General features: G+C 41.6%; 1 protein-coding gene across 1 annotated transcript in view; it reads left to right on the forward strand.

The window, feature by feature from the left end:
- Positions 1-25,842, forward strand: part of SORCS3 (sortilin related VPS10 domain containing receptor 3) — a gene marked incomplete at its 5' end in the record, with an annotated part of 521,132 nt that overhangs the window by 356,582 nt on the left and 138,708 nt on the right. The window contains 2 exons of the mRNA XM_079794297.1: positions 18,597-18,661; positions 24,677-24,795. Of these exons, the coding sequence (XP_079650423.1) occupies positions 18,597-18,661; positions 24,677-24,795 (184 nt within the window). The remainder of the gene's footprint in view (positions 1-18,596; positions 18,662-24,676; positions 24,796-25,842) is intronic.

The raw sequence follows: 25,842 nt of genomic DNA on the forward strand, positions 1-25,842 counted from the left end.
CTCAAGTGTCTTGCCTACTTGCCTCCTTTTCTTCATTGTGAAATGTTATGAAGTTATTTATAATGAACGGACTTCCTCACCTTCAGACCACCTTTAAACCCACTCAATCTGCTCTCTCCAACACTACTCCCTGGATAGCGACCACCAGGGATCTCCTAGTACCAAACCTTGTGCTCTGTCTTCATTCTTAATTCTTCATTCTACTGGACTTCAGCAGATGTTCTCACTGCTGTCTACTTCTTTCTAGAGTTTTTGTCCTTCATGGACCACGGTGATTTTCCTGTTTTCCCTTCTATCTTCTTGACTATGCCTGTGCTGCATCCCTCATTGACTATCTTTTATTTGGGTCCCCTTATTTATATGTCAGTTTTTCCAGAATGTTCTCATCATTGTCTTGTTTGCTTTTAAAAATATCCTTTTTTTTTCTCCCTAGAAAAGCATACCCATTAACATCACTACTGTTACTCCTATAAGGAACACCAAGTCCTTTTCCTACTCTACTCTCTCTGGAATTACAGACACACACTTCCCATGTCCCAAGAGGCATCTTTTCCCCAATATTGCTTAGATACTGCTGGATAGCTCTACTGTGATAGTTCTCAGTTACCTCAAAGCCCAAACGATCCAAAACAGGGCGCATTGCCATTCCATCAACTCACAAAAACTACATCTCCTATTTCCCCCAACTCGCTTAAATTATCCCTCCTTCTCTCTTGGGTTATCCCATCATCCATCTACTAGTCTGATCTAGAAATATCAAATCACTCTGGACTCCCTTCCTCCATTCTTTCAGTCATCCCCACCTACTTGATCACCATGCCAAGTTCATGACACCTGCAAGTTCATGATCACCATGCCAAGTTCATGACACCTCTTTCCCAACTGCATCTTTTTGTTCCTACTGGCCCTTCCTTTAACCAGGTCTGCATCATCTGTTGACTGGACCAGCTTCCTCTCTGCCTTGTCTGCATTCGGTTTTGCCACAGCTTGAGTCAATCCTTTATATCATCTTGGAGTTTTCCTAAAAAGCAGATAGTGATGTGGTCCTTCAGTTAAAAGCTGGTGTTGAAGTCAAGAGAGAGCTATAAGAGAAGTTTAAATAAAACTGTAATGACACACCGATGAGTCATGATTACTTATGAAGTGTGTCACACATATTTTGTGACCAATAATAAAGAACTGAGGTTGATGAGTTATCTCTCCTCCACTTTTTTTTTTGTATCTTTAAGTTTGAGGCAATTCAAGGTTGTCAGTAAAATTATGTCATTTTTCCATACTTGCATTCCTAAATGAACAAAAATCAATGGAATCACAGCCAATGTGCCCCTAGCCTTTTCTGTCTCCCTTACAGACCATAGTAATCTGCCTTTTTGGAAAACCATAAGAGATGTAGTGGATGCAAATAATTGCTGTGCAGGATTTTACTAACGATTATTTGAGATTTTCTCAAAATCCTACTTGATAGTTTCTTATGCGAATAGTATCTACCATACTTTAATCAGGGAATCAAGATTGATAAAAACTAGACTACAGGTTAAATTCCAAACCCTTTAGCAAGGCATAGAGTGCCTTCTCACCAGCTACTATAAACATTTTTCCAAACTATCCATCATCTACTGATCCTCATCTCCCGCCCATACCCGAGCAAGCATGTCAAACTCGTGGCCCGCGGGCTGCATGCCTCGTTTATTTGGCCTGTGTTAGCCTTTGAGTTTGACATGCTTGCCCTAGAGCCATCACTCTTCTGCACACATGCCATGAGATTGTTACTTGCAAGTTTTCAATCCCTTTGCCAGGACGATGGAGGCGGGGCATGTAATTTCAGGCAATCAATTTACTACTTACTATCTTCTAAAGCTCTGATGAAAAGTTACCTTCCTATTTTTTTCTTTTTAATCCTCATCCAAGGATATTTTTCCATTGATTTTTTAGAGAGAGTGGGAGAGAGGGTAAGATAGAGAGAAATATGGATGTGAGAGAAACACATTGATGGGTTGCCTCCTGCATGCACCCCAACCAGGGCCTAGGCCTGCAACTGAGGTACAACCCTTGATCGAATCAAACCCAGGACGCTTCAGTCCACGAGCCTATGCTCTATTGATTGAGCCAAACCAGCTAGGGCTGTTACCTTACTTTTGCAACCACCTGAACCCTCTCTTATACATTTTCAGAGTTAAGAGAATGTTTCCTAAAACAGGCATATTGGTTCCTCCATGAGAAGCTCTAATATTTCCACATTTTCTAAGCTTCAGTGCTGATTATAATAATGTCTACCTCACAGAGTTACTGTGGAGTGTCTGTCAGGTAATTAACCATGCCCGGGGGGTTCTTCAGACCTCCCCAGCATTTAGATTGGTTAATATATGCAACCCTATCAGGCAGAACATGGTAAGGCCACACTCAGCGGGGGTCAACCTCACTTCACATCTCTCCAAAGCATCTACACTGCGGAGGAAATTAATTTTCAGTGAGTTAGATGCTGTCCCAAGGTAATTCTCAGTGATACTTTCCAGCAGGGAGGCTTTGAAATGCCATTGCTCTCCTAATTAATACGTTGTTCTGTGCTGCACCCATCGGCAGATGGATTTATCCTCGTGTGGGACTTGACAGAGGTCGGACATCATCCCTCTCCATGTGTCCTTGCGCGCTCCCGGCAAGCTGGCCTCTTTCCTCTCCTTCTTTCCCAGCCCTCCCCGCCCCACCCTGCCTCCTGGTGCTGCCAGATCCTTAGCTCACTGGCTGAAAGGAATTATGATATCAGGCTGGAGTTTTGAGGCTTGGAAAGACTCCGCTCTCTGTTTAAATCTCATTTCTGACCGGAATCATTAAGCCTTCCCATCATCAAACATGCCACGTTTATTTCTTCCAAACAATGGAGGATGGAGAAATTGGACTCTTCCCAGCCTTCCCTCTGGCCCTTCGACTCACTCCTTTTGAAATTTCTTGAAATGTTATTCGGGCTAACAGGATGGTCATTTATCACTATCATCAGCATCTTGCCTTTCATGTCATCGTTAGGCCTATTTCACAGGTGAGGGAACTGAGGCTGAGCATGGTATGTAAGCAGTCCAAGCTCACACAATTTAACTCAGAGCCAGGATCCAACAGGAGCTTATTTCAAGGCCATTTTAACCACAATTTTATGCCACCTCTATGTGTCAGGTGGCTGTCTCCTTCAAGGCTATTTTCAGAGTCAGCATCAAGCAGATTTCTGGATCGCATAGACCTGAATCATAAATACCTGCTATCTTCAGAGACGGGTGAAGTCTAAAGTCCTTTGTCGAAGAGCCACCTCTGGGCAGTGATGGAGGTTTTTCATATCACCTCTTTCCATGGACTCACGGTCCCCAGCCCTTTGAGAACCCTGTACTGGATGGAGACAGCTCCTAGTTCCTTCACCAACCACAGGACCCTCCCTTGACAGATAAATAGGATGATCTCAGTAAAGCTGACAAGATGTTTCCATGTTTGTTAAACAAGAACCATTTGTTTTCCTCAGGAGCATCTGTTGAATAAACAAGATATCGGATGTGCCATTTGCTCATTGGAAATTAACAAACCCTTTAAAAATGGCAATTTGTCAGGAGTTATATGAGGCAGAATTCATTCCCAGCAAGTGAACAAATTGAAACCTCCTCCCCAGATTTCCTAGAATTCCCCCAGAGCGGTTGTGCAGAAAAAGTGGTTAAAATTTGCCATCATTAAGGGAAATGTGCAGAAAATGATGAGGGAGAGCAGCAGTGTCCTGTTAGGGCAATGGAAGGATCCTGTCCAGGACGATGGGTGCGAGCCATTCCCCTTCTGGGTGGTGTTTCCAGGTGAAGGGTGCAGGTCTCCTGGATGGGAGGCAACTTTTTCTTCTTCTGTGCTGTCTCCCGGCAGCATTTGGTAAAGCTGTCTTCAGATATCATTGTTCCTATACATGGCTTCCCGTGGGGAGAGTTTAACTTACTATAGGAATAAAGGAGAGAAGGAAACTAATAAAAGAAATGAAAAGGCTGTCGCTTCTCTTGGGGGATGCAGCAGTTACGAGGGCACTGGCTAAAGTGAAGTTTGGGTATCATTTTTCCCATGAAACACAAGAGCTTCGGAGTATTGGCCCATTTGGACTTATCCTCGAATGAGTGCAGTGTGCGGGCACCAGGTGGCCTGAGCATAATGGGCAGCGAGTGATAGCTGGCATTTACTATGTGCAGGCACCTTGCTAAGCAGAATAGAATACTAGTGCTGTTTAGTTATATGCCCACAAATTTCTATTGTTACTCCCATCTACTGATGAGGAAACCAAGTCTTAGCAAAAGGTAGAAATGGGATTTAAACCCATACAGTTTGAGAGCAGGTGGACTTGCATTACTTTAGATAATCTTTGAAGAGGCAAGATCCCTGGGACCCTAGGTCTGAGGACAGATGGGGAGGCTCTGAACCCGTGAGCCCTTCCCTGGGCAGAAGCACAAATATATCAAGCAAGATGTTACTTCGATTCCTGGGAAGTACTGGCTGGCTTGAGGTTGATAATGCTCTTCTATCTGGGTCATAATTCAAATTCTTTATTTAGAAGGAGTTTGCAGAAGGGAGGGGTGATGAGCAGGGTGAATCCTCAGGCTTCATATAGTGGGTCCCTGTGGGCTCTAGTTAGAAGCTAAGGAATGAGCTGACTCTGGGCTCAGAGCAACTTGCTGCCTCATCTCCTCCACATTAGCCCTCGTAGCAATTGATCTTGTAAACCTTCTGAATCAGAGAAATTAAAAATGAAAAAGGGCCTATTAAGTGATGTTGCCCCAGCCCTGGTCTAGGCGGAATGATTCCCAGGAGGGGATTCCAGAGTGTCTGGTTCAGTTTAATTTTAATTGTCCCAGAGGGTCTGGCTCCTTGCTCTTCCCCTGGGCAGTCCTTCTCTGGGCTGATGGCTGCAGGTGTGAGTAACATCGCAGAGGATGCTGCTGCTCTGAATGCACATATTTATCTTGGAATCAGTTTTCTAGGGCTTGAGGTTTTTCTCATGTTGCCTCTGCAATTTGCTGGGGCTAGGATGAATCTTTTTTTTTGGGGGGGACGGTAGATTAAACATCTCTACCTGGAATAGGATCTGGCAATTATTTTATCTGTTTCTCCTTTTAGCCAGGAGGTGTGCCTACAGCTGATCTATGCAGATAAAATGCGGGAATGGGGGCTTATGACAGTAGTAGGGGTCAAAGACTGATCCATTGAGACCAGAAACACGAATGGCTAACATGTGTTGAGTATTCAGAAACCTATGCTAGGCGTGTCATGCTATGTTTTTTAATTTTTTCTTTATTGATTAAGGTATTACATATGTGTCCTTATCCCCCCATTGCCTCCCTACTCTCCCCCTTACTCATGCCCTCACCCCCCTGGTGTCTGTGTTCATTGGCTAGGCTTATATGCATGCATACAAGTCCTTTGGTTGATCTCTCCCCCTTACCTCCACCCTCCCCTACCTTTCCTCTGAGGATTGAGCATCTGATTGATGCTTCTCTTATCTATGGATCTGTTTTTGTTCATCAGTTTGTGTTGTTTTTATTATATTACATAAATGAGTGAGATTATGCGATATTTATCTTTCTCTGACTGGCTTATTTCACTTAGCATAATGCTCTCCAGTTCCATCCATGCTGTTGCAAATGGTAGGAATTCCTTCTTTTTTACCGCAGCATAGTATTCCATTGTGCAGATATAACACAGTTTTTTAATCCACTCATCTGCTTATGGGCACTTAGGCTGTTTCCAAATCTTAGCTATGGTAAATTGTGCTGCTATGAACATAGGGGTGTAGGATTTATCCCGGGGATGCAAGGATGGTACAATATCCACAAATCAATAAATGTGATACATCACATAAATAAATTGAGAGATAAAAATCACATAGTCATATCAATTAATATAGTAAAAGTATTTGACAAAATCCAACACCCTTTCTTGATAAAAACCCTCAGCAAAATGGGTATAGAGGGATCATACCTCAACAAAATAAAAGCCTTATATGGCAAACCTACAGCCAACATCATACTCAAAGGAGTACCATGCTATTGTCTGGTGTAATTCTTACAACGACACTTTGAGGTATGTTCTTATTTCCTTTTCAGAGATGAGGATTCTGAGTCTCAGAGAGGTCAGGTGCATGTCAGGGTCACTTAGCTGGTGGGTGGTGGGGCTGGGATTTGAACTAACATCTCTCTGAGTTGCACTGTACATGTTTTACCCCCTATACTTTGTCACTGTGTTGTAGTAAAATGTACTGAACAAGGCTGATGTGAGAAGGAGGAAGAGGTAAGAAAGGACCAGTGCTGAATTTGAATTGAAAATGTCAGATGGATCCTCAGATCAGCCAGGTTTCTTATCACGAATTCAGAACTTTGCAGCTTGTGCCAGGATCTCTCTGTGCAGATCCTAGACACGGAGATCTTGGGGGTGTTTGCATGTCTGTGTGCACTTAGACTGTAATCCCCTCCAGGCTTAGGCAAAGCAAATATTCATGTATCTTCTGCTTAGAGAATAATGCTGGGCAGAACGTATTCAATGACTGGTATATGCATAGTAAGTCTTCACTTAACATCGTCCATGGGTTCTGTGATTTATAGCAAAATGACAGATAATGAAATACATTTGACCATAGGCTAATTGATAAACACAAGAGTGAAGTTCACAATCAATATGATAATGAAATGACATTGAACAAAACAATGTTATGTGAGGATCTGCTGCATAACTGGTTCACGTTGGTTTGCCCTGCTGACCCTCCCAAGATGTCTTCACTTAATAGAAAAGGGGGTCTTTTCACTGACTCAATGAGCTCCCTTTGGCTGCTGTTGGCTAAGGGCCTGGGCACACCCATGGGCTTCTGGTGGTTGATCTTACATCCCAGAATATTATCCAGGAAGGGCAGGCCTAAGTGGATGACTATCTTGGGTCCTGGGGCAGGAGGGTGAGAAGCATGAGGCCACTGAATATAGGAGTCAGAGAGAAAATATTGAAAGGGGTGCTGGCGTCAGGGATGGGAGCTGTCATCAGAGAAGAGGTATCTGTATCACGATTTGTCCCCCACGTTGTCCCTAAGGAATTGTTTGAAGGAATAGGAAACCATACACTTTTATTTCTTTCCCTCAATGCCCTGCGTTTTCAGGACATAAATTGATCTATGTGGTTTCACTCTCTGGGATCCATGAAGTGAAGGGAAGCTCTGTGGATGTTATGGAAATATTTGAATTCTCCCTATTTTTCGTTGCTGCCTTGGGAATCTTGAGCAAGTCACTTATATTCTCAGGACTTCCATCACTGCATTTTCAATTTCTGGGTGATACATGAATTGTAGGCTTCTTCTTAGGGTTATATGCTATGAAGAAATAAGGTGACTGGCACCGAGCAGCTGGTTGACACACGTTGGTCATTTTCTCACCTTCCTCCCTCCCTCTCCATGGTGCCTCACAGGACGTGCGCCAGGCTGAGTCCATCTGACCTGGGTTCGAATCCAAAAGCTGTCACTTTTGTGGTGGTGACTTCCTCAAGCCACTTAGCTCCTCTGAGCCTATAGCTCCTTGTTCGTGAGACAGACAAAAACTGTACCTCCTATGTAGGAGTTTTGATCATTTGTTCAATAGCATAATGGAGTGCCAGCTTTGTGTTGGGAAGTGGAGTTACTGTAATGGGTGAGGCAAGAAAGGGCCCCTCCCTTCAAGAAAGTTATAATCTACAGGGGAGGCAGGTATTAGTCTAAGAATTACATTAATTATATGAGTATTCAATAAGGTCACACGCATGCCCCAGCTGGTTTAGCTCAGTGAATAGAGCGTAGGCCTGCGGAACGAAGGGTCATGGCTTCAGTTCTGGTCAAGGGCACGTACCTTGGTTGTAGTTTCCCGGCCGGGGCTCATGCAGGAGGCAACAAAATGGATGTGTTTCTCTCACATTAATATTTCTCTCTGTCTTTCCCTCTCTTGTATACTCTCTAAAAAATTTTTTTTAAAAATCAATGGAAAAATATCCTTGGGTGAGGATTAAAATAATAATAATAATGCCGCACACACAAAGCATTATGTCACAGGGTGTAGCCCACCATAAGAAAGTGCACACGTATTAGATATACACTATCCTTGGGGACCATCTTCTCCATGGGGTCTCCATGAGATTATCACCTAGTCCCTCACACATTTGCCTATTGCCTGCCCTACCCACTTATGCACATGGACTCATAAAGCAGATGCCCTTTTCCCACCTACTCCCTTAAACCCCAGATAGGGCTGGAAAGCTGTGATGAGCCTTTCCTGTGACATGGGCTGTCTGCATAGACCCTGGGCAATATGTCCACACGATATAATACACTAGAATGTCTGCTCCTAACAGTTCCAAAGCAAAGACTAGGAAATTCTGATTTTATTCTCTTTAGCGCTAAGAAACAATTAAAAATCTTACCACAGTAATTGGCAACATCTATTAACTTGATGAGAATTGCCGGAGGAGGCACATTTCCTCCCCCCACCCCCTTCTGCACATTATTAGTCTATAAATACACCTGGTCTCTCTCTCTTCCCTCTCTAAAACTTCCACAAAACATCCTCCCAAGCTGTCTCCTTAATGCCCTCTGCCTTTTTTTAATTAACTCTCTGAATTCCTCCAGCACTTCAGTCGGTACCACATGATCTTGCATCTAATTACATGTGGCCTTGTGGCTTATCTGAGAGGCAGCCGTGGAAACCGGAGCCCCGAGAGCTCGGAGCTCAGAGTCAGCGGAGCCCGGCAGAAGCCCCAGCTCTGCTGGATGATCCTTAGTGATCTCTGTGACCTGAGTTTGGTCATCTGTGGAAAGGGAACAATGATACCTACCTCCCAAGAGTCACACAATAAAGTTAGACCATGATATGAAAGTCCTCTGTACACATAGCCCATAGTTTGAAAGACACTGATCTACTAGTCAATGGTCCTTTTACTTTGCCTGGAGAACCTGAATGCTGAAGGGACAGGAGCTGATCCAGAAGTCATGAGAAGGCCCTGGGGATGGCTGAGCAACTTTTGGGGGAGGGTATTGGTAATGACTCTCTGGTTGCAAGAAACAGTAAATAACTTGAGCTAGCGTAATTAGAGTGGGGGAGAGAATAATTCTGGAGAAGACATGCATTTAGATCTCAGAAAGGACCCTATCCCTGAATCTCACAGAGTATTCACTTTCTGTCTCTTATTTTTGCTTCTCTCTTGTTTCTGGCAGAAGAGTTAAAGGTGCTCCAAGTCTCATGCTACAGTTTCTCAAACCAGTCCTAAAGTCTGGGGAACAAATAGTGTTGACCCAGCTTGACTTGGGATTCTAGCCCTGGTCTAATGTGCTTCAGACAAGGGACAGGACCATGTAGTACTGACATGGCCATGGGGGTCTGTACCTACAGGTCTGTGGATCTAGAGGAGCCAGCAGTTGATAGAGGCAGGGGATTGTGATTTGGGCAGAAAGCTCCCAAGATACCCACTAGAGAAGTCATGTGCTTTTGAACTGAATGAGATCCCTGAGTTTTTGCTGCCTTAGCATTTTCATAGGATGATCACATTTGTCAAGCAAATCACAGCTGACTGTGTGTTTGACAGATCCAACATTGCTTGGAGGATAAATGGAGAAAACAGAGGCATAACAATGTAAAATGAAGACTTTGTTCACTTAATTGCCTAGAGATTAATTAAATGAATGAAATCTGTTTCACCATAATATAGAGCTGTTTTCAACATTTATCTTAAACATACTGCTGGGGTTATTAGTATTCTCACTTGTGTATTTATTCATCTAATCAACAGATATTTAATAAATGTAGAGCAAGGCACAGTGCTAGGCACTAGTGTAAAACATAATTCAATCAGATCTAGAGCCTGTCTTTAATACTAGTCTAATCAAGAATGAGAAATATTTCAGGTGGATGGGTAAGACGGACGATATTTGAATACAGGCTCTAGCTCTTTCTTACTCTGGTTATGCAATTTGTTATCTCAAAATTTCCATTTTCTCATTTAAAAAACAAAACAAAACACAAGATACTGCCTATCTCAAAAGTTGTTTTAAGGATTAAGTGAGATAATATATTAAATTGATAGCAAAGATTTTGGTACATTAGGTACTCAATAAATATAGTTGCACTTTAGATAATGTGAGCACTTAATATAGTAAGCATGATAAAGTGCCAAGTGTTAATACATGGCTCTCTGTCTTCAAAATTTTTTACATGCATTTATATAGTTCATTTAGTTTTCATAAAAACAATAAGAAGGGTGCTTTTATTATCTCCTTATTGTGCCTATGAGAAGATTGAGGCTTAGAGAGGTTCAGTGAATCGCCTGTGATCCCACAGTTAGTGAGTGATGGACCTGAGATGCTAACTCAGAGAGTCTGATTCCAGAATTCATACTCTGAACTACCCTGCAAGTACATAAAAAGGAAAGGCTATTTTAGTTTGAGATTATGGAGGTTGTGTTTCAGGCTCTAATGAGTGATTCTCAACTCTGACCACACATTCTTATCACCCGGGAGCATCTAAAAGCTATTGATTGCTGGACTAGACTCTGAGCTAGAGATCCTCAGAATGTGATCCCTGACTATCTTGATCATATCATCTATGTATTTGCTAAGATTACAAATTCTTTGGCCCTCTAAACCCCCTCTTCTCCCAATTAGAAACTTTGAGAGTGGAGTTCAGCATCTGTGTTTTAACAAGGAGATTTGGGTGCTACTAAAATGTGAGAAGATTGTTGCTCCGGACGGATTAAACCAGGATTTCTGAGAGTAGGGCCTGTGCATTGATATTCAATGTTTTTAGAAAGTTTCCCAAGGGAGTATAATAGTCAGTTTGGGTCAGGAGCTTTCATGGAAAGTAGGTATTGAGCTGAGCCATAACCAGGGAATATGCAGGGTGGGGCAGAAGAAATATTGCAGGTAGGGAGACAACCTGAGCAAAGACATAAAGCGGGGGGAGGGGCTGATATTTGTGTGTGAAGTGGATAAATATTTTGAGATTATTTTGTAATGTAAGTGTCTAGCTAATCAGTTCATAACGTATTTGTACATTGACCTTATCTATGTTTTACCCTTGATACTGCCTCATGCTTATGCCAAGGTCCAGTTTTCTTATTGCTGGGAAAGGTTTCCTTATGGGATTCACATCCACAAGGAGAGAAAGCACAGTTTAGCCCCACCTCTTCTTCGTGGCAGTAAGTATGTCCTGAAGAACATGGGCTGAGGTTCAAATTGGATTCTAGGGCCATGCAGCACAAACTAGGTGTGTGTCTTTGGATAACTGTGTGACGCTCAGTTTTCTGATCTATGAAATGAAGAGGTTGGCGAGATCAGAATGTTTCAAAGGCCGCTGCATCCAGCTCCTCGGGCACTACTGTGTGTGGCTGAGCCATTAAGGGTTCCTGATAACTTCCCTGTGACTTAATTTATCGTAGGACTTGGAGACTGTGTTTGAACAGAGCACCCAGTTGCTAAAAATAAACTTGAAAGCCACTTGACCTTTTTCAGGTACTTCCATCAGTAACATCCGCACTTTCCGCAGCAACATCTGTGAGTGGATGGTTCTAGGAGCTGGTTTCAGTGTCTCCCTGGAGGTTTGGCTCTGGCTCCTTATTTTTTGTTGTTTCCCGTGTCCTTGGTCCTGGCTCAGAAGGCAGAAGGCAAAATTATTTTCTAATTTTGGAGAATAATCACCACCCTTCGTCTCAGTTTCACATGATTCTTATGCACTGATGTTGGGCTTATTAACTGTTATAAATACCTCCCCTCCGCTCCCCCCGTTTGCAGCACCAGTTGAGCGAGTGCGCATGATAAACACTGCCTGGTGCACAGGTAGGAAAATGAGATCTCTTCTGAGCATAAGGAAGGTTTGTCTTTGAGACCCACGGGTGAGCTCAAGGCTTACACGGGGCCTTATGAAGTTTGTCTGAGTAGATGAAAGTGTTATAATCATTCATTCTACAAATATTTGTTGATAATCTATCATATGCTAAGCACTGTGATGGCAATGTTGACATAAAGATCCAGCAAAAGCCCGTGAGGTCAAAGATTATATATCCCACAGGTAAAAGAAAAAAAAAAAGGCAATTGCAATCCAGTATACTGATTATGATATTGGTGAGGAGAACAGAACATTATATTAACACTTATCAAGAGTTGGTTCTGGATTTATGATGTGTAATCAGCATGGAGGGGCGGGGGATGTGCCTAAACTGAGCTTCACAGTAGCTGGAACTTTCTGTGTCCAGTGCCTAGAAGAATGCTATAATTATTAAGATTCAACAAATGCAGAACTGAGGTCTGAGAGAGGGAAGAAGGCAGGCGGGAAAGCAGATGAGTCTATCTGTTCTTCAAATGAATAATAATAATAGCTCAAATATAATAATGCTTTCTGCCAGGCACTGTTCTAAGAGTTTACTACTTAGTTCATTTAATCCCCATAACATTATGAAGTAGGTATTATGATATTCCTATTTACAGATGTGTAAACTAAACAATTATTGATATTTATGTTCAAAATGTGAAAGGAGTTTGCACAAAGGGGGGTCATCCTGCTTCCCTTCTTGAGAAAGAATGGAAAGATCCACTGGAAAAGACTGGTTTTCCCTAATTACATTTGGTTTTAGAAAAACTTTATGACAAGAGAATTCACCATTGAGGAATTTTTAAATATTCACAGTGGCTTTCATAGATTCATACCCATTCTTGATATACTTTAACTCTATTTTTGTTCAGTTATTCTGTTTTATGGTTAATTGAAACCAAGAATGCAACATATCCAAACAAAGGCACTGCTTTTCATTTTGCATTAGAAATAATGCATAAAGTTACAATTTTTTAAATTTAGTGCTTTCTAGAAACTTTCTGGAAGTTTCCTTCCATCTAACTTCAATAGGATACTTGCAAATTTAGCTTTACTTTGTTGCAGACATTAAGCACAGGGAGCTTGATTCATCTCATGGCTGATTCAGTGCTGGATACTGTTGCTGGCCCTGCCGTCCAATTTGGCACCACTTAGGTCCTGGAAATGAGAAGGGACTTGGATGCTTGCTATGGAAAGGGTGTCAGTGGCAAATATTAACCTACCTGGCCTTTCTGAGCAGGCATGCCTCTCGTCGCCTACCTGTACTCATGGGAGTCTCCTGGTTCCTCTTACCCGTGTCTCAGCTCATTCCGGTCTCTTAGACCTAAAGAAGAGTTAAACCCTTGCCCTAACCGATTTGGCTCAGTGTATAGAGCATCAGCCTGCGGACTCCAGGGTCCCAGGTTCGATTCTGGTCAAGGGCATGTAGCTTGGTTGCGGGCACATACCCAGTAGGGAGTGTGCAGGAGGCAGCTGATCGATGTTTCTCTCTCATCGATGTTTCTAACTCTCTATCCCTCTCCCTTCCTCTCTGTAAAAATAATCAATAAAATATATTACAAAAAGGAGTTAAACCCAAACCCCAAGTTTCCTTTTCTCAACTGTGTTTATTTTTTTGAGGCTTCTTCAAAAATCTCCATTCATTATTGCCCTCCTATTGGCCCAACCATATTTTTCTATTCCCAACATTTTTTCTTTCTATCTGATTATCACCAATATGAGTCATTCATTCTCAGTTCATTTATTTTAGAACCAAAATTTTCAGAGATATTGAACAGGTATACAGAATGCATTTATATTTCCTAAAAGGACTTACATGGTGGGCGGGGGGAGAGGAGGCAATGGGACATGATGGTTATGATCCTTGCCTCTGGGAGGAATGACTGGGTTCAAACCCCATCCCTCCTCTCACTAGCCAGGAGAGGCAGCTTTCTGGGAGGTTAAACTCTGGCTCAAAGCCACCTGCCTTGTTTGAGCCTTAATTTTGCTGCTTTTTAGCTGTATGACTTTCAACAATTGCTTAAGCTCTCAATGCTTAATTGTGCCCTTTTAAAATATGGAAAAAAGAATGATTCTTACTTATAATATTGATGTGAGGGTTGAATTAGATTAGCATTTACATTTGAAACTGGCTGACACAACACACTCAATATCTATGAATTATTATTATCATGTAAGTTTAATTTCTCTTATTATCTCCCATTTTATTAAGGATGAAAATTACATGAATGGTACCTTCCTTAAAGTCTCATTTGGAGGGTTAATTAAGAAAGTACTTATCAAACAATAAACACACTGACTGACATGTGAATGGTCTCAACACCCATTAGCATTTATCGTTATTACCATATGCACTTTTCCAAACATTTCTACACACTTATCTCTTACAACTTATATTTCATTGCTTTCTGTATCTGTGTGCACCTTTTCTTACATTAGATTTTTAGAATGGGAACTTGTTGGGGATTTAACATTAGGGACATGATTGATTCTACTTGATGCATATCAGACAGTGTCCTGGTGAGATGTGTGGTCCAGAATAGCAGTAGTCAGCAGTGTTACGAGTGGGTGAGGAAGGGAGAAATCACTGCATGCTTATCTGTCCTGCCTTGCTACTACAGAAGGCGCAGAGTCCAGGCATCCAATAAATGTGTCCAGCTAAGATAGTAGTTCTCATCTGGGGTCAATTTTGCCCCTAGGGGATGGTTAGCAATGTCTGGAGACAGTTTGATTATCAGAACCACAGGGATACTCTTATCCCTATTATCTGATCTGTCAGTGTGCCTAATATTGAGCTGTGTGTGGTAGTAAATATTGAGAAAAGATAATGAGTCTCTGATGAGTAGTATATTAATAAGACTGATTCTATTCTATTTAAACAAATAAATATACACACACCCTCACAAACAAAGGTAAGCTATAGTCTTAGGTGATAAACAGTGGGAAAATTGGAGCTACAAAAGATCCCAACTAGCTAAACAATACTGAAAAGGAAGAACAAGATTGGCAGTACCATGTTCCATGATTTCAAAGTGTGCTACAAACTATAGGAATCAAAGCAGCCTGGTACTGGCACAAAAACAGACACATAGATCAATGGAACAGAATAGAGAGCCTAGAAATAAACCCATGCTTATACGGTCAATTAATCTATGACCAAAAGGGCAATAATACACAATGGGTAAAAGACAGTCTCTTTAATAAATGGTGTTACAAATACTAGACAGACACATAAAAATAAGGGACATTAGACTACTTTCTTATATCATATACAAAAATAATCTCAAGTGGATTAAAGACTTGAATGTAAGACCTGGAACCATGAAACTCTTATATTAAAACATAGGGCAGTGAATTCTAATGTCAGTCTTGGCAGTATTATTTTGGATATGACTACCTGGGCAAATGCAACAAAAGCAAAAATAAACAAAAGGGACTACATCAAACTAAAAAGCTTTTGTATAGTGAAGAAAACCATCAGCAAAATGAATAGGCAATCTACTGAATGGAAAAAGATATTTGGAAATTATATCTTTAATAAGGGATTAATATCCAAACATATAAATAACTCCTACAATTCAACATCAAAACACAATCTAATAAAAATAAATGGGCAGAGGACCTGAATAGACATTTAAAGAAGACATACAGATGGCGAACAGACAAATAAAAGATGCTCAACATCACTAATCATCAAAGAAATGCAAATCAAAACCACAATGTGATATTACCTCACACACATCAGAATGACTATTGTCAAAAAGGCAACAAACAAGTGCTTGTGAGGATGTGGAGGAAAGGGAACCCTCATGTACTGTTGATGGGATTGTAAACTAGTGCAACACTATGGAAGATATGTGGAAGGTTCTCAAAAAATTAAAAATAGAACTACTGTAGGACCCAAAAATTCCACTTCTGAGTATTTATTCAAAGATCAAAAACAATCATTTGAAAATACATATGCACCCCTATGACCATTGCAGCACTGTTTAAAATAGTCAAGATATAGAAGCAACCTAGGTGTCCAACAATACGTAGGTTTTAGGTGGATGGAAGGAAGTGAGCAATCCTGGAGAAGGGAACAGTTTTAGTGCTTATTTTATTGGTGGTGTTTATCTTGTTTTAAGCAGCTAAGAGGCAAGGACTTTTCTTCTTTTGTTATAGAGCATAGTACTTGATCATCACAGCAAAGTTTTGCCATTATGATTTCAATTGGTACATGCTACCCTACCATTGACCTTGGGAGAAGATAGAAAAATAATACCCAAGACACTTCTAATCCTGAGAATACCAACTTATTTATAAAGAAACAGGGAGGCTGTGGGACAGAAAAGATGCCCATGTAGTCTCTTATGGTGCCTGCCCTCTGCCCTCTGTGTGTCCGGTCTCAATTGAGTGTCACACTGAAATTTTGGCATCAGCATAGATAGATTGGGCTGTTTATTAATTCAATAGCACCTAACATATACTAGTTACATAGGGGCCAAGGATTTAAAGTTAAACCGAGAGAATCCTACTTCTTTAAAGTTTACATCCAAGTAGGGAAGACAACGAAGTGCAATTATGTGAGTGATGCCATTGAGCCATACACAACATTGGTTCTCAAACTGGGCTGTGCATGGAAATCACCTGGGAGATTTAAAAAATAGTGATGCTTTCATCTTATCTGCAAATATCTTGACTTCATAGGTCTTGGGAGGGGCCCAGGCATCGTGTTATTTCAAAGCTTCCTCCTTGGCTGTCATGAGCAGCCAGGTTTGGGGACCACCAAGGTGCGGAGGATAAAGCAGTGGGATGAGAGATGGAAGGGCTGCTGGAGGGGTGATGCCGCATGATCTTGAAGGAAGGGTGAGAGGCAGCTGGAGGAGAAAGGGGGCAAGGGATGGTTAGATAGAAAGGACATTGCAAGCAAAAGAGAGAAGAGGTGAGAAGGACAGGAACAGCTCTTGACTGAGAAGTCAGTTAGTCTCTCTAATTCTGGCCTAGTCCCTGTGTCACCTTAGATAAACATCAATTTCTGTGTTTCAGTTTCCCATTCCTTCACATATAACTAATGATACCTGCTGTCTTTATCTTATGTGTTTACCCTTGGGATCAAATGAGGTGAGGCAAAATGAAAAGTTTATTAATGATCATTGGGAAAAAAATAAGGCATTAGAGTAAGACACCATTTATTCAACTTTTTTTTGAAAAAGAGGTCTTTTATATGAATGAATTTGTTAAGTAAGTGAAGTTTAACCATTTAAAACCTAATTATTTTATTTTAACAAAAATTATTTCATTTTTCCAAACATACATCACTTGTAACCCTAGTCTCCTAAACAGAGTACACTGGTACCATTATCCCCTGGCTTTCTGTTTTCTGTGCCTTCAGTCGCTCAGCATAGATTTTAGATACTGATGCTATCGTACAGTAATGACCTTAGGGCCATTAAGAAGTGTAGAGATTTATGGTGTGGAAGACTGGGTTTTGAAATCTTAGGTCTGTTTTTCATAGGTTTCTATTTCTCTTTCTAGGTATCAGCTATTGATTTTCACCATTTACTAGTAAAATAATGTTGTATTGATTTTTAGAGAGAGAGGAAGGGAGAAGGCTAGAGAGATAAGAAACACCTATGAAAGAGAAACATCATCAGTTGGCTGCTTCCTGCTTGCCACCTACTGGGGATCAAGCCCGACAACCCAGGCAAATTCCCTGACTGGGAATTGAACTGTGACCTCTTGGTTCCTGGGTCGACGCTCAATCACTGAGCCACACAGGCCGGACTGATTCTCACCATTTTAAATTCCATGTTTTCTTTCTAACTTGCTGCCTCTTACCTGTTAAGGACTGAAAAACCAGGAAACCAGTCTCAGAATGATATTTAAAATAAGAGTACATAGACTCTGAGTAAGAGCTTGGCAGAGAGAGTGGATTATGTGATTTCCTTAGTCATGAGTGCTTTAATGTCTGTGTTGCCTTTTTTTAGCGGGTTTTCTGAGTCTTGCACTCTGGCCAGGATATGTCATGCAGGAGACCCTGACTGGGCTTTACCTGTGGAAGGTGAGGCCCGGGAGGAAGAGTCTGTAAGGACTCTCATCCTTCCTTCTCCTGGCTATTGGCAATAGACCTGTAAGGTTTCCCTCTCTGATCATCAGGAGAATTTTTTCCCTGTCAGGCCAGATTTGGAATGTTTGTCACCAAACACTTACTGTTTGCACGGCAGGAGGAAGGGAGGCAGATCGGATCTCTCAGGAGGGCAAGAGTGCCTTGAAGCAAACAGCCAGGGCTGAGGCTAATCCGCCTCCCTCAGGGGACAGAACGGGAAGGGAATAGCGCATCTCTGTGGGAGGGCAGAGGAGGAGGGTGTGGTGGAAGCCATCAGGTGTGGAAAGATGGGGGACATGGAAGACAGTGGGGGAGAAACAACCTCTTAGTAGGTGCGAGGTGGTGAAAAAGGGTCAGGACAGAGATTTAGACCAGCATTTACTTTGGATTCTGTACTCTTTGATGTTTTTTGAGAGTCGCCAAGCCTCTCCAGGACAACACTCTAGGACTCATGGGTTGTGACCATTACAGGTGGCAGCTACTAGAGGCAGTGGCTGGGGCCCACCAGTGGCCTTGTTCTGTGGGTCCCGATGGTGCAGGACAGGGCCTCCTGAGAAAAATGGCATTCCCAGTAATCGCCCTGAGTGCTTCCCGTGTGTCCTCTGCCATCCTGTGGTCACTGAGCTTCTGTCTCCTTCCTTCCCCAGGTCGGTGGCCGGATTGGATAAGGAGGCGGACCTGGTGCACATGGAGGTGCGGACCACGGATGGATGTGAGTGCTGCCTCCACCAGGCTAGGACCAGGCAGATCTGCCTGCAGCTCTCTCTCCTGCCCCAATTTGCATTTTAATGGCCTGGGAAGACGAAAAGCCCTGAGCTCCATTGCTGCCACATCCATCCTTATTTCCCTGAGTGGGAGAGAGTCCTCTGGTCCCAGGGGAGACGTTCCATTGAAATAAACCCTCAGGAATGGATCTTCGGGGGACGTGAGTTCACGTGATGAATTTTGAGGCTCCTGTTAGTCATTTTTGGCATCCCCAGTGCAATGCGAACGGGGATGTCCATAGCTCATCATGGCATTTTTTTCATTCACTGGGGTTATTGCAGGGGTTGCCAGCTTTAAAAAACAAATCCTTTCTATACTCAGGCTTACCCACAGAAGTAACTGGGCAATTACTCGCAAAACTTTTTATTTATTCATTCCACAAATATTTAGGGATGGCCTACTAGGTGCCAGGCATTGTTCTCAGCCCTGGGGATAGAGGGGAGCACAAGACCTATATATTTCCCTGAAAACAGCAGAGAAACCCCAAGGTTTTGAACACATGACCCCCTTTGCACAGTTTGCATCTATGTACATCTTACACAGTTTGGACCGATGAAGTATCATTTTGCAGCATTTAAGCATTTTATTCTTCCCAAAGTTGATCATATTTATAGGGCTCTTCCCTATTCAAGAAAAATATAAAATCAACTTAAACAAAAATATGTAAAATACATGGAAAATATACTATGTATGAAATATTTAAACTGCACGAAATAGAATTAGTATGTCTTAGGTCAAATAGAGCCAAATAATATATGAAAATGGTGGTGACCTAAGAATGCAGCCTGCTGGTGAGTTGGGGTCCTGGGTTCTGCCACCCATTAGCACTGAGACCAGGGGACCCCCTTCTCTCTAAACTCTGTTTTCTGACTTCTTCTGTTATCTGAGATTACTCACCCATGCCCTGCCCACTGCACAGGGCTAGGGGTTGACCAAATGGAGCGAATGTTATAGAAATTAGAAAATGTTGAACGAGTCTGTTTGAACGTGGCTGCGAGTGCTGGAATATCATTCAGAATACATGAAGGAAAAATGCATGTGTTGTGTGCAAACATGTGTTTTTTGAGGCCAAGCACAGATGCATGCCAGAAACATGCATTTTGGGTAATATATTTTATTTGCTTTGTTTTTAAAGAGTTAGAAAGCAATCAGCACTGCTCTGTGTCTGGCGCTGTGCCAAGTACTTTATTTTTCTTTCTCTGAAGCAGGCAGGGATGAGGGATGATCCACACTCTTTAACATTTTTTTAATAAAAGAACTGTTTAAGATTTAGGGAGATAATGTCATGTAGTCAAATTCACTGATCATAAGGGTGGCTAAACATATTACTTGACTATTACTGTTGAGAAAAAAAAACACTGGAGGAAGAGTTTGATGGAAGGATCTGAAGGAACATAGTGGGGCAGCAGGAGGAAAGCAGACAATAAATCTCAGATGACCCACAAGTCAGTTTTCCAAACAACTCTGCCTTGGTCTTGCTTCCCATGTCAATCCCTTAAAGACGCATAGGTGACCTATGGTTGTTGTAGTGTTTCAGGGCTGGAAGAAACTGTAGGGCTGTCTGATCTCCTACTTGGTGTAGTAATACCTTCTCCCCAAGCCTCTGCTGTGTGTCCTCAGGTTCCAGGAGCTCAGGCTTAAAACATACCCTTGGCTACTGCTGGACAGCTCCTATGTTTTCTTTGTTTTGTTTTGTTTCTTTTGTATTTTTTTTTTTTAATAAGGTAATTTCTTACATTAAGCTTATACTTGTTTTCTGAAAGTTTAAGAATTATGGTCCAGATTTGGAAGAAACGTATGGTGCAGGAGTGCTGTGAAATTTTATGAGATTAAAATGCAATGCACTAGAAGAGTTTCTGGCTTATTATCAAGAATTTAAAAAGTAGACAGAAATATACCAGGGATAAATGCCATGTACCACACTTAGGTTAAATTATAATATATATTAATTATGCTCCATATTCTGGGTTTTTTAAATCAGTTTTTCAATAGTTAAAATAATCTTCTTTAGTCAATTGGTTCTAACCCACCTTTACTTAGAAAATGCACATAACATCACTACATTAGCCTAATGACATATGTGACACTTTTTGTTTTCCTTTCTTACACTCACACATCCCCACACATTTTTATCTTTTGATCATCACAAAAAGGCACAAAGTGTATTTTATTTCCCTTTTTTTGTTTCTTTCTTTTCTCAATCCTCACCTGAGGATATGTTTGATTTTAGAGATAGAGGAAGGGAGAAAGAGGGAAACATTGATGTGAGAAACATTGATCTGTTGCCTCTAATACTCAGCCTGACGGGGGATCAAACCCACCACCTCAGTGTGTGCCCTGAGTGGGAATAGAACCTGCAACCTTTTGGTGCACAGGAAGAGGCGCCAACCAACTAAGATACCCATCCAGGGTGCTGTGATTTCTAAATGTCTATAACCCTGCTAGCTGCACCACACCATGTACCACTTAGAAGGCACAGACACTAGAATTCTCCTGCATAATAGGAAGGAATGGAAGCTACCTTTTTTTGTTTGTTTGTTTGTTGATTTTGTTTTGAGTATTAGGTGCTGTATTAGGCCTTTGCAGTAATGTCAATGTCCATTTTTTGCACTATGCCTACCAACAGGTTAGTCCCCCTCCCTGGTCAAGGAAAAGCAAATTTATGGAAGCTAAATAAGTTTTCAGAGCTTCTTGGAATCTGTTTTTTCTGATTTGCATTTGAGAGTTTACATTCCTATTTAAAGTAAATAGCTCCTGGGTATTTCTCTAAAGGAAGACCTGAAGAGCTGAATTTACTTTTGTGCACAATTTTATTCCTCTTTTTCAATTTTTGACAATATGTATATTACCCAAAGAGATTGACATAGAAGGAATCAGGAAAATATTTGTCTATGAGGTGACAAGAGACAAGACATTTAGAATACTTTGAATATTTAGTAATCTCAAAAGCAAAACACAATCACTAGTCACAATATAATTCAACATAAAAATTTCTAGGCTTTTAATGCAATTCAATTCTGTTTAACCAGTGTTTACAGAGGCTTTGTAAAGTCAGCCCGAGGATAGAAACAAAGATTGCTAAGACTCTCTGCCCGTTTCTAAGGAGATGACGCTTTGGGGAAGGCTTGGCCGAGTGAGAAATGCTGGACTTTATGGTGAAACTTGTTGATGCAGATAGATGAAAAGCTTGCCCTGCTGGAGAAAGTTAGAAGCTGCCTCCCCAGGCTCTGCAAAACTAGCAGAAATGCAAACCCCTAGGAGATGAAGAAGGCTGAGGATGATGGATTGTCTCCTTCATTCTCTCTCTCCACATCCCCCAGGTCATACTCTAACACAGACCCCAGAGCATGTTCACTTGTGAATATCCCATTCCCAATATTGGTTTGAGGTTCTTCTGAGGACAGGGACCTGTCTTACGTTCTCTGCTTTCTAGAACTTCAGGGTGGGTGGGTAGGGAGGGGGTGAAACTTCTCTATACACCTTGAGCCAATACAAAAAGAATGAACCTTTCAGTCCAAGGCCACCCTAGGAGACCCTTGGTCCATCTGCAAGGTGAGAGGGCATGGAGGCTGGACTCACTAGGGAGATGTTACCACCCTCCCTACAGATCATCTACAGTAGCAGGGCCAGATATTTTTAAAGTCATCGAACAGATCTCTCCGTTCACAGTGCAGGGAGCAAAGCCTTGGCCTTCCAGTTTTTGTAAGTGGAGCAGTGGTCGCACCAGGTCTTAGAAATACATTAGAAAGACATTTGACATTTAGAAATTCATTAATCTTGAAGGTGATGTGACTTTCAGACATTTGGGAAGTCACTCTCTGGTTTTCCCACAGGGGTATGCAAATGAGATCTTCATCCAATCTGGTCTTTCTAGTTTCTCATTTGAGGATTTTTTTAAAAGGAGAGGAGAGAAAATGGAAGTTCAGAAATAACATTAATCAAAGTCCACATGTAATTATAGAGTGCCTTCCAGGAGCTTTGCCTGCCTAACACTCCGTGCGCAGTTTCCACACCCTTTTTCAGGAATTCCCTTCTCACATAGCACACTTCTCCGTCAGGCTAAACACAGAACTGCCTTCGCTTTCAGGGGTTCCTTGATTATTCTAGTTCAGACACCCTTTCATTCTTGTCTGCACACCCATCACCCTTAAAGAAAGTAAACAGTGATGTACGTTTGGAATATGATTTTACTAGTAGGATCTGTAATATCATGTTCTTTTAATTTTCTACAATAAAATAAAACATCGCTTATGCCTTGGCATGTGCCTCTCAGTGGTTACAGCATCGGCCATCACACCCAAGGGTCAATTTTTGGTCAAGGGCATGTACCTGGGTTGCAGGTTCGATCCCCGGCCCCTATCTGGGACCATACAGGAGGCAATCAATCCATGTGTCCTCTCACATCAATGTATCTCTCTCTCTCTCTCTCTCTCTCTCTCTCTCTCTCTCTTTCCTCTTCCACTCTCTCTAAAATTCAGTGGAAAAAATATCTTTGGGTGAGGATTAACAACAAAAAATTGAATGTAAGAAAGATTCTGAGTGTTACATCCCCTCCTTCTTTCTTCATAGTAAAAAAAAGATCTAACATGTATTGATCTTTTTAAATTTATCCAACAATATAGTGAGCATTTTTTATACATAATCATATAACCCAATGGCAATCCTCCAAGGCAAATATTAATTTGTGTGAACCTCCCAGATGAAAATCACTGCTGCTTCTTAGCCAAGGGCAATGAGCAAGTAGCAAGTCCAGGATTCAAACTCAGGGCATCTAGCTCCAGAGGTGTTGCTCTCATATCCTCCAGAGAACAGGGCTGATTCCATCTCATCAGACATTTGCTGTTATTAAAAAACCAATAAAAAGACCACGGTTGTTGGAAGCCTATTTTGGGATTTTAGGTTATATGATAAATATCTTTCATTTTCATCATGGAATTTTATATGACTACATCCACGCTCATTTGGAGATAATGTCCAAAGACTAAATTTGACACCTTTTGCAAACTCAGGCTTGAGCTCACCTTTGACACCCAAAGTCCCCTGTGATTCTCAGTCACTTCCATCTGGGGGCCAGGTCTGCCTGATAATTTATTCTTTCCAAGCCCCCACTTTGGGTTCTCACCATGCAGTGGGTACCATAGCATTTATTTACATGTCTCTGTGTTTTGAAAAATAAAACCATTAAGATTTCTAATGCGTGAGCCAGCTAAAGACTATAAGGTCCCTGAATTTTTTTGTGGATTTTAGGAACTCATTTTAGGGCTACTTCTTTCCTGTTAAATTGGACTTTTTGCACCCAGCTGGGCATTGGCAAGCAGGGGGAGAGTCCACAAGTGGGATGAGTTTGGCCACCTGCCATGAGCCAAGGTTTAGGTAGGTATTGACTTTGCTTGGGGTGGCCTTGAATACACTTGATTCTTTTTTCAAAGTGTCCAAATGTGAGAGTGAATTGTAAATAGACAGGGGAAAATGTGCCTGTGGGCAGAGGGATAAGCAGGTGGCCTCCTGAGTGTACCTTTGATTACCAGTGTAGGGAGCTTTCTGAGATACTGGCTGTTGAGAAAGAAGCAGGTTATCATGTCAACCCTCATGGTTTTTGTTACATGTATTTACTGCAGCTTTTCACTAAGTTTTCGGTGCTTTATTCTAAGAGCAAATTAGAATTGCTGTTGTAAGATGTACATTTAAAATTCTGATAGATATTTCACATTTGTTCTTCCAAAAAGCTATACCACTTTACTCTTTTGCCAGAAAAATATAGGACTCTTTCTCTACTCCCTTGCCTGAACTATATTTTATGATTTAAAAAAAATGATTACAAATGTTGTGGACAAGTAAATGATATCTCAGTGCTGTTTTAAATGGCATCACTGACTTCCCATGAGGTCGAGCTCCATGGGCTGAGGAGAACTTTGCTTACCATTCCCCTGTATCTAAATGTCGTTCTGCCCTCCCATTTCAGATGCTCACTACCTCACCTGCAGGATCCAGGAATGTGCCGAGACCACCCGCAGTGGGCCTTTTGCTCGCTCCATTGACATCAGCTCCCTGGTCGTCCAGGATGAATACATCTTCATTCAGGTGAGTCCAGAAAGCCCTATCACCGGTAGGAGAGGATGTGTAGGTGAAGTCAGCTGCTTCCTACGAAAATGAGGATGGCTTTCTTGAGGGGTGCTGCCCCTCCTTTGCTTTGATGACCTGCCCCCCTAGGGAGAGCCCAGACTTCTGGTGAATGATGATGGCATTATGGGCCAGTATCATCTACAGGGAACTTTAGTGGCCTATTCAATTCCTCAGTTGGGTTGCTGTTTAATGATACCAAAAGGGGTCTAATGAGAGTTGACTTTAGTTCATCAAAGCCACATTCTATTTCTGTCCAAAGTGACTTATCTAACTTGGGAATGAGAATTTCCAAGAAATTAAGTATCTCTAGAATTTTTATTCTGGAAAAATCTAGAACACCCTAAATCATCCCTCCTCTTTTCAGTACCGACTACCCCTTCTAATGCCGAGTCCAAAATCTGTCACTCTAGGAACTCTGACTCAGAGGTAACCTAGCTGGGACTCTAGGCAGGCAAGGGAAGTCTTGAATTAGGTTTTGAGTTTCAGGAAGAAGGCACAAAATAGATCAAAAATGAGAAGAAAAAAAACATCGTGCTCCACTGAGTGAATTTTCTCTCTTTCTCTCTCTCTCTCTGACAAACACTTGGCACAGACTGTTTGTTTTAGGAACCTTGAACTTTGGAATCTCCCTGAGTTAGGGGTTGTTAATTAAATCTTAGCAGATTTATTTATCTCCTTTCCAAATTGCATTTTATACCCTCTGAGGATAAGGACCATATTTTATACACACAACTTACTCCTCATCATTGGCCCTAGAAAGATGCCTTTGTAAATCAGGGGTACTGGATGACTACTTGTTGAATTGATGGATTATGTATGTAGAAGTTACTTATTTTTGCAAATTAGATGCATGGATTTTCAAGGTCTAGTAAAATACAGGAAATGTAGCCAGCCGTACTCCAAAACTAGGTTGAAAGAGGTAGTAAAAGAGAGGTCTTTGTGGCTTACAAAATCACTGTTTCTCAGCTTAATTAAAAGGCAGATTCTCAGGCAATTTTTCCTAAA

This window comes from Cnephaeus nilssonii (genome assembly GCF_951640355.1).
Source record: "Cnephaeus nilssonii genome assembly, chromosome: 16".
In the NCBI taxonomy this organism is placed as follows: domain Eukaryota; kingdom Metazoa; phylum Chordata; class Mammalia; order Chiroptera; family Vespertilionidae; genus Cnephaeus; species Cnephaeus nilssonii.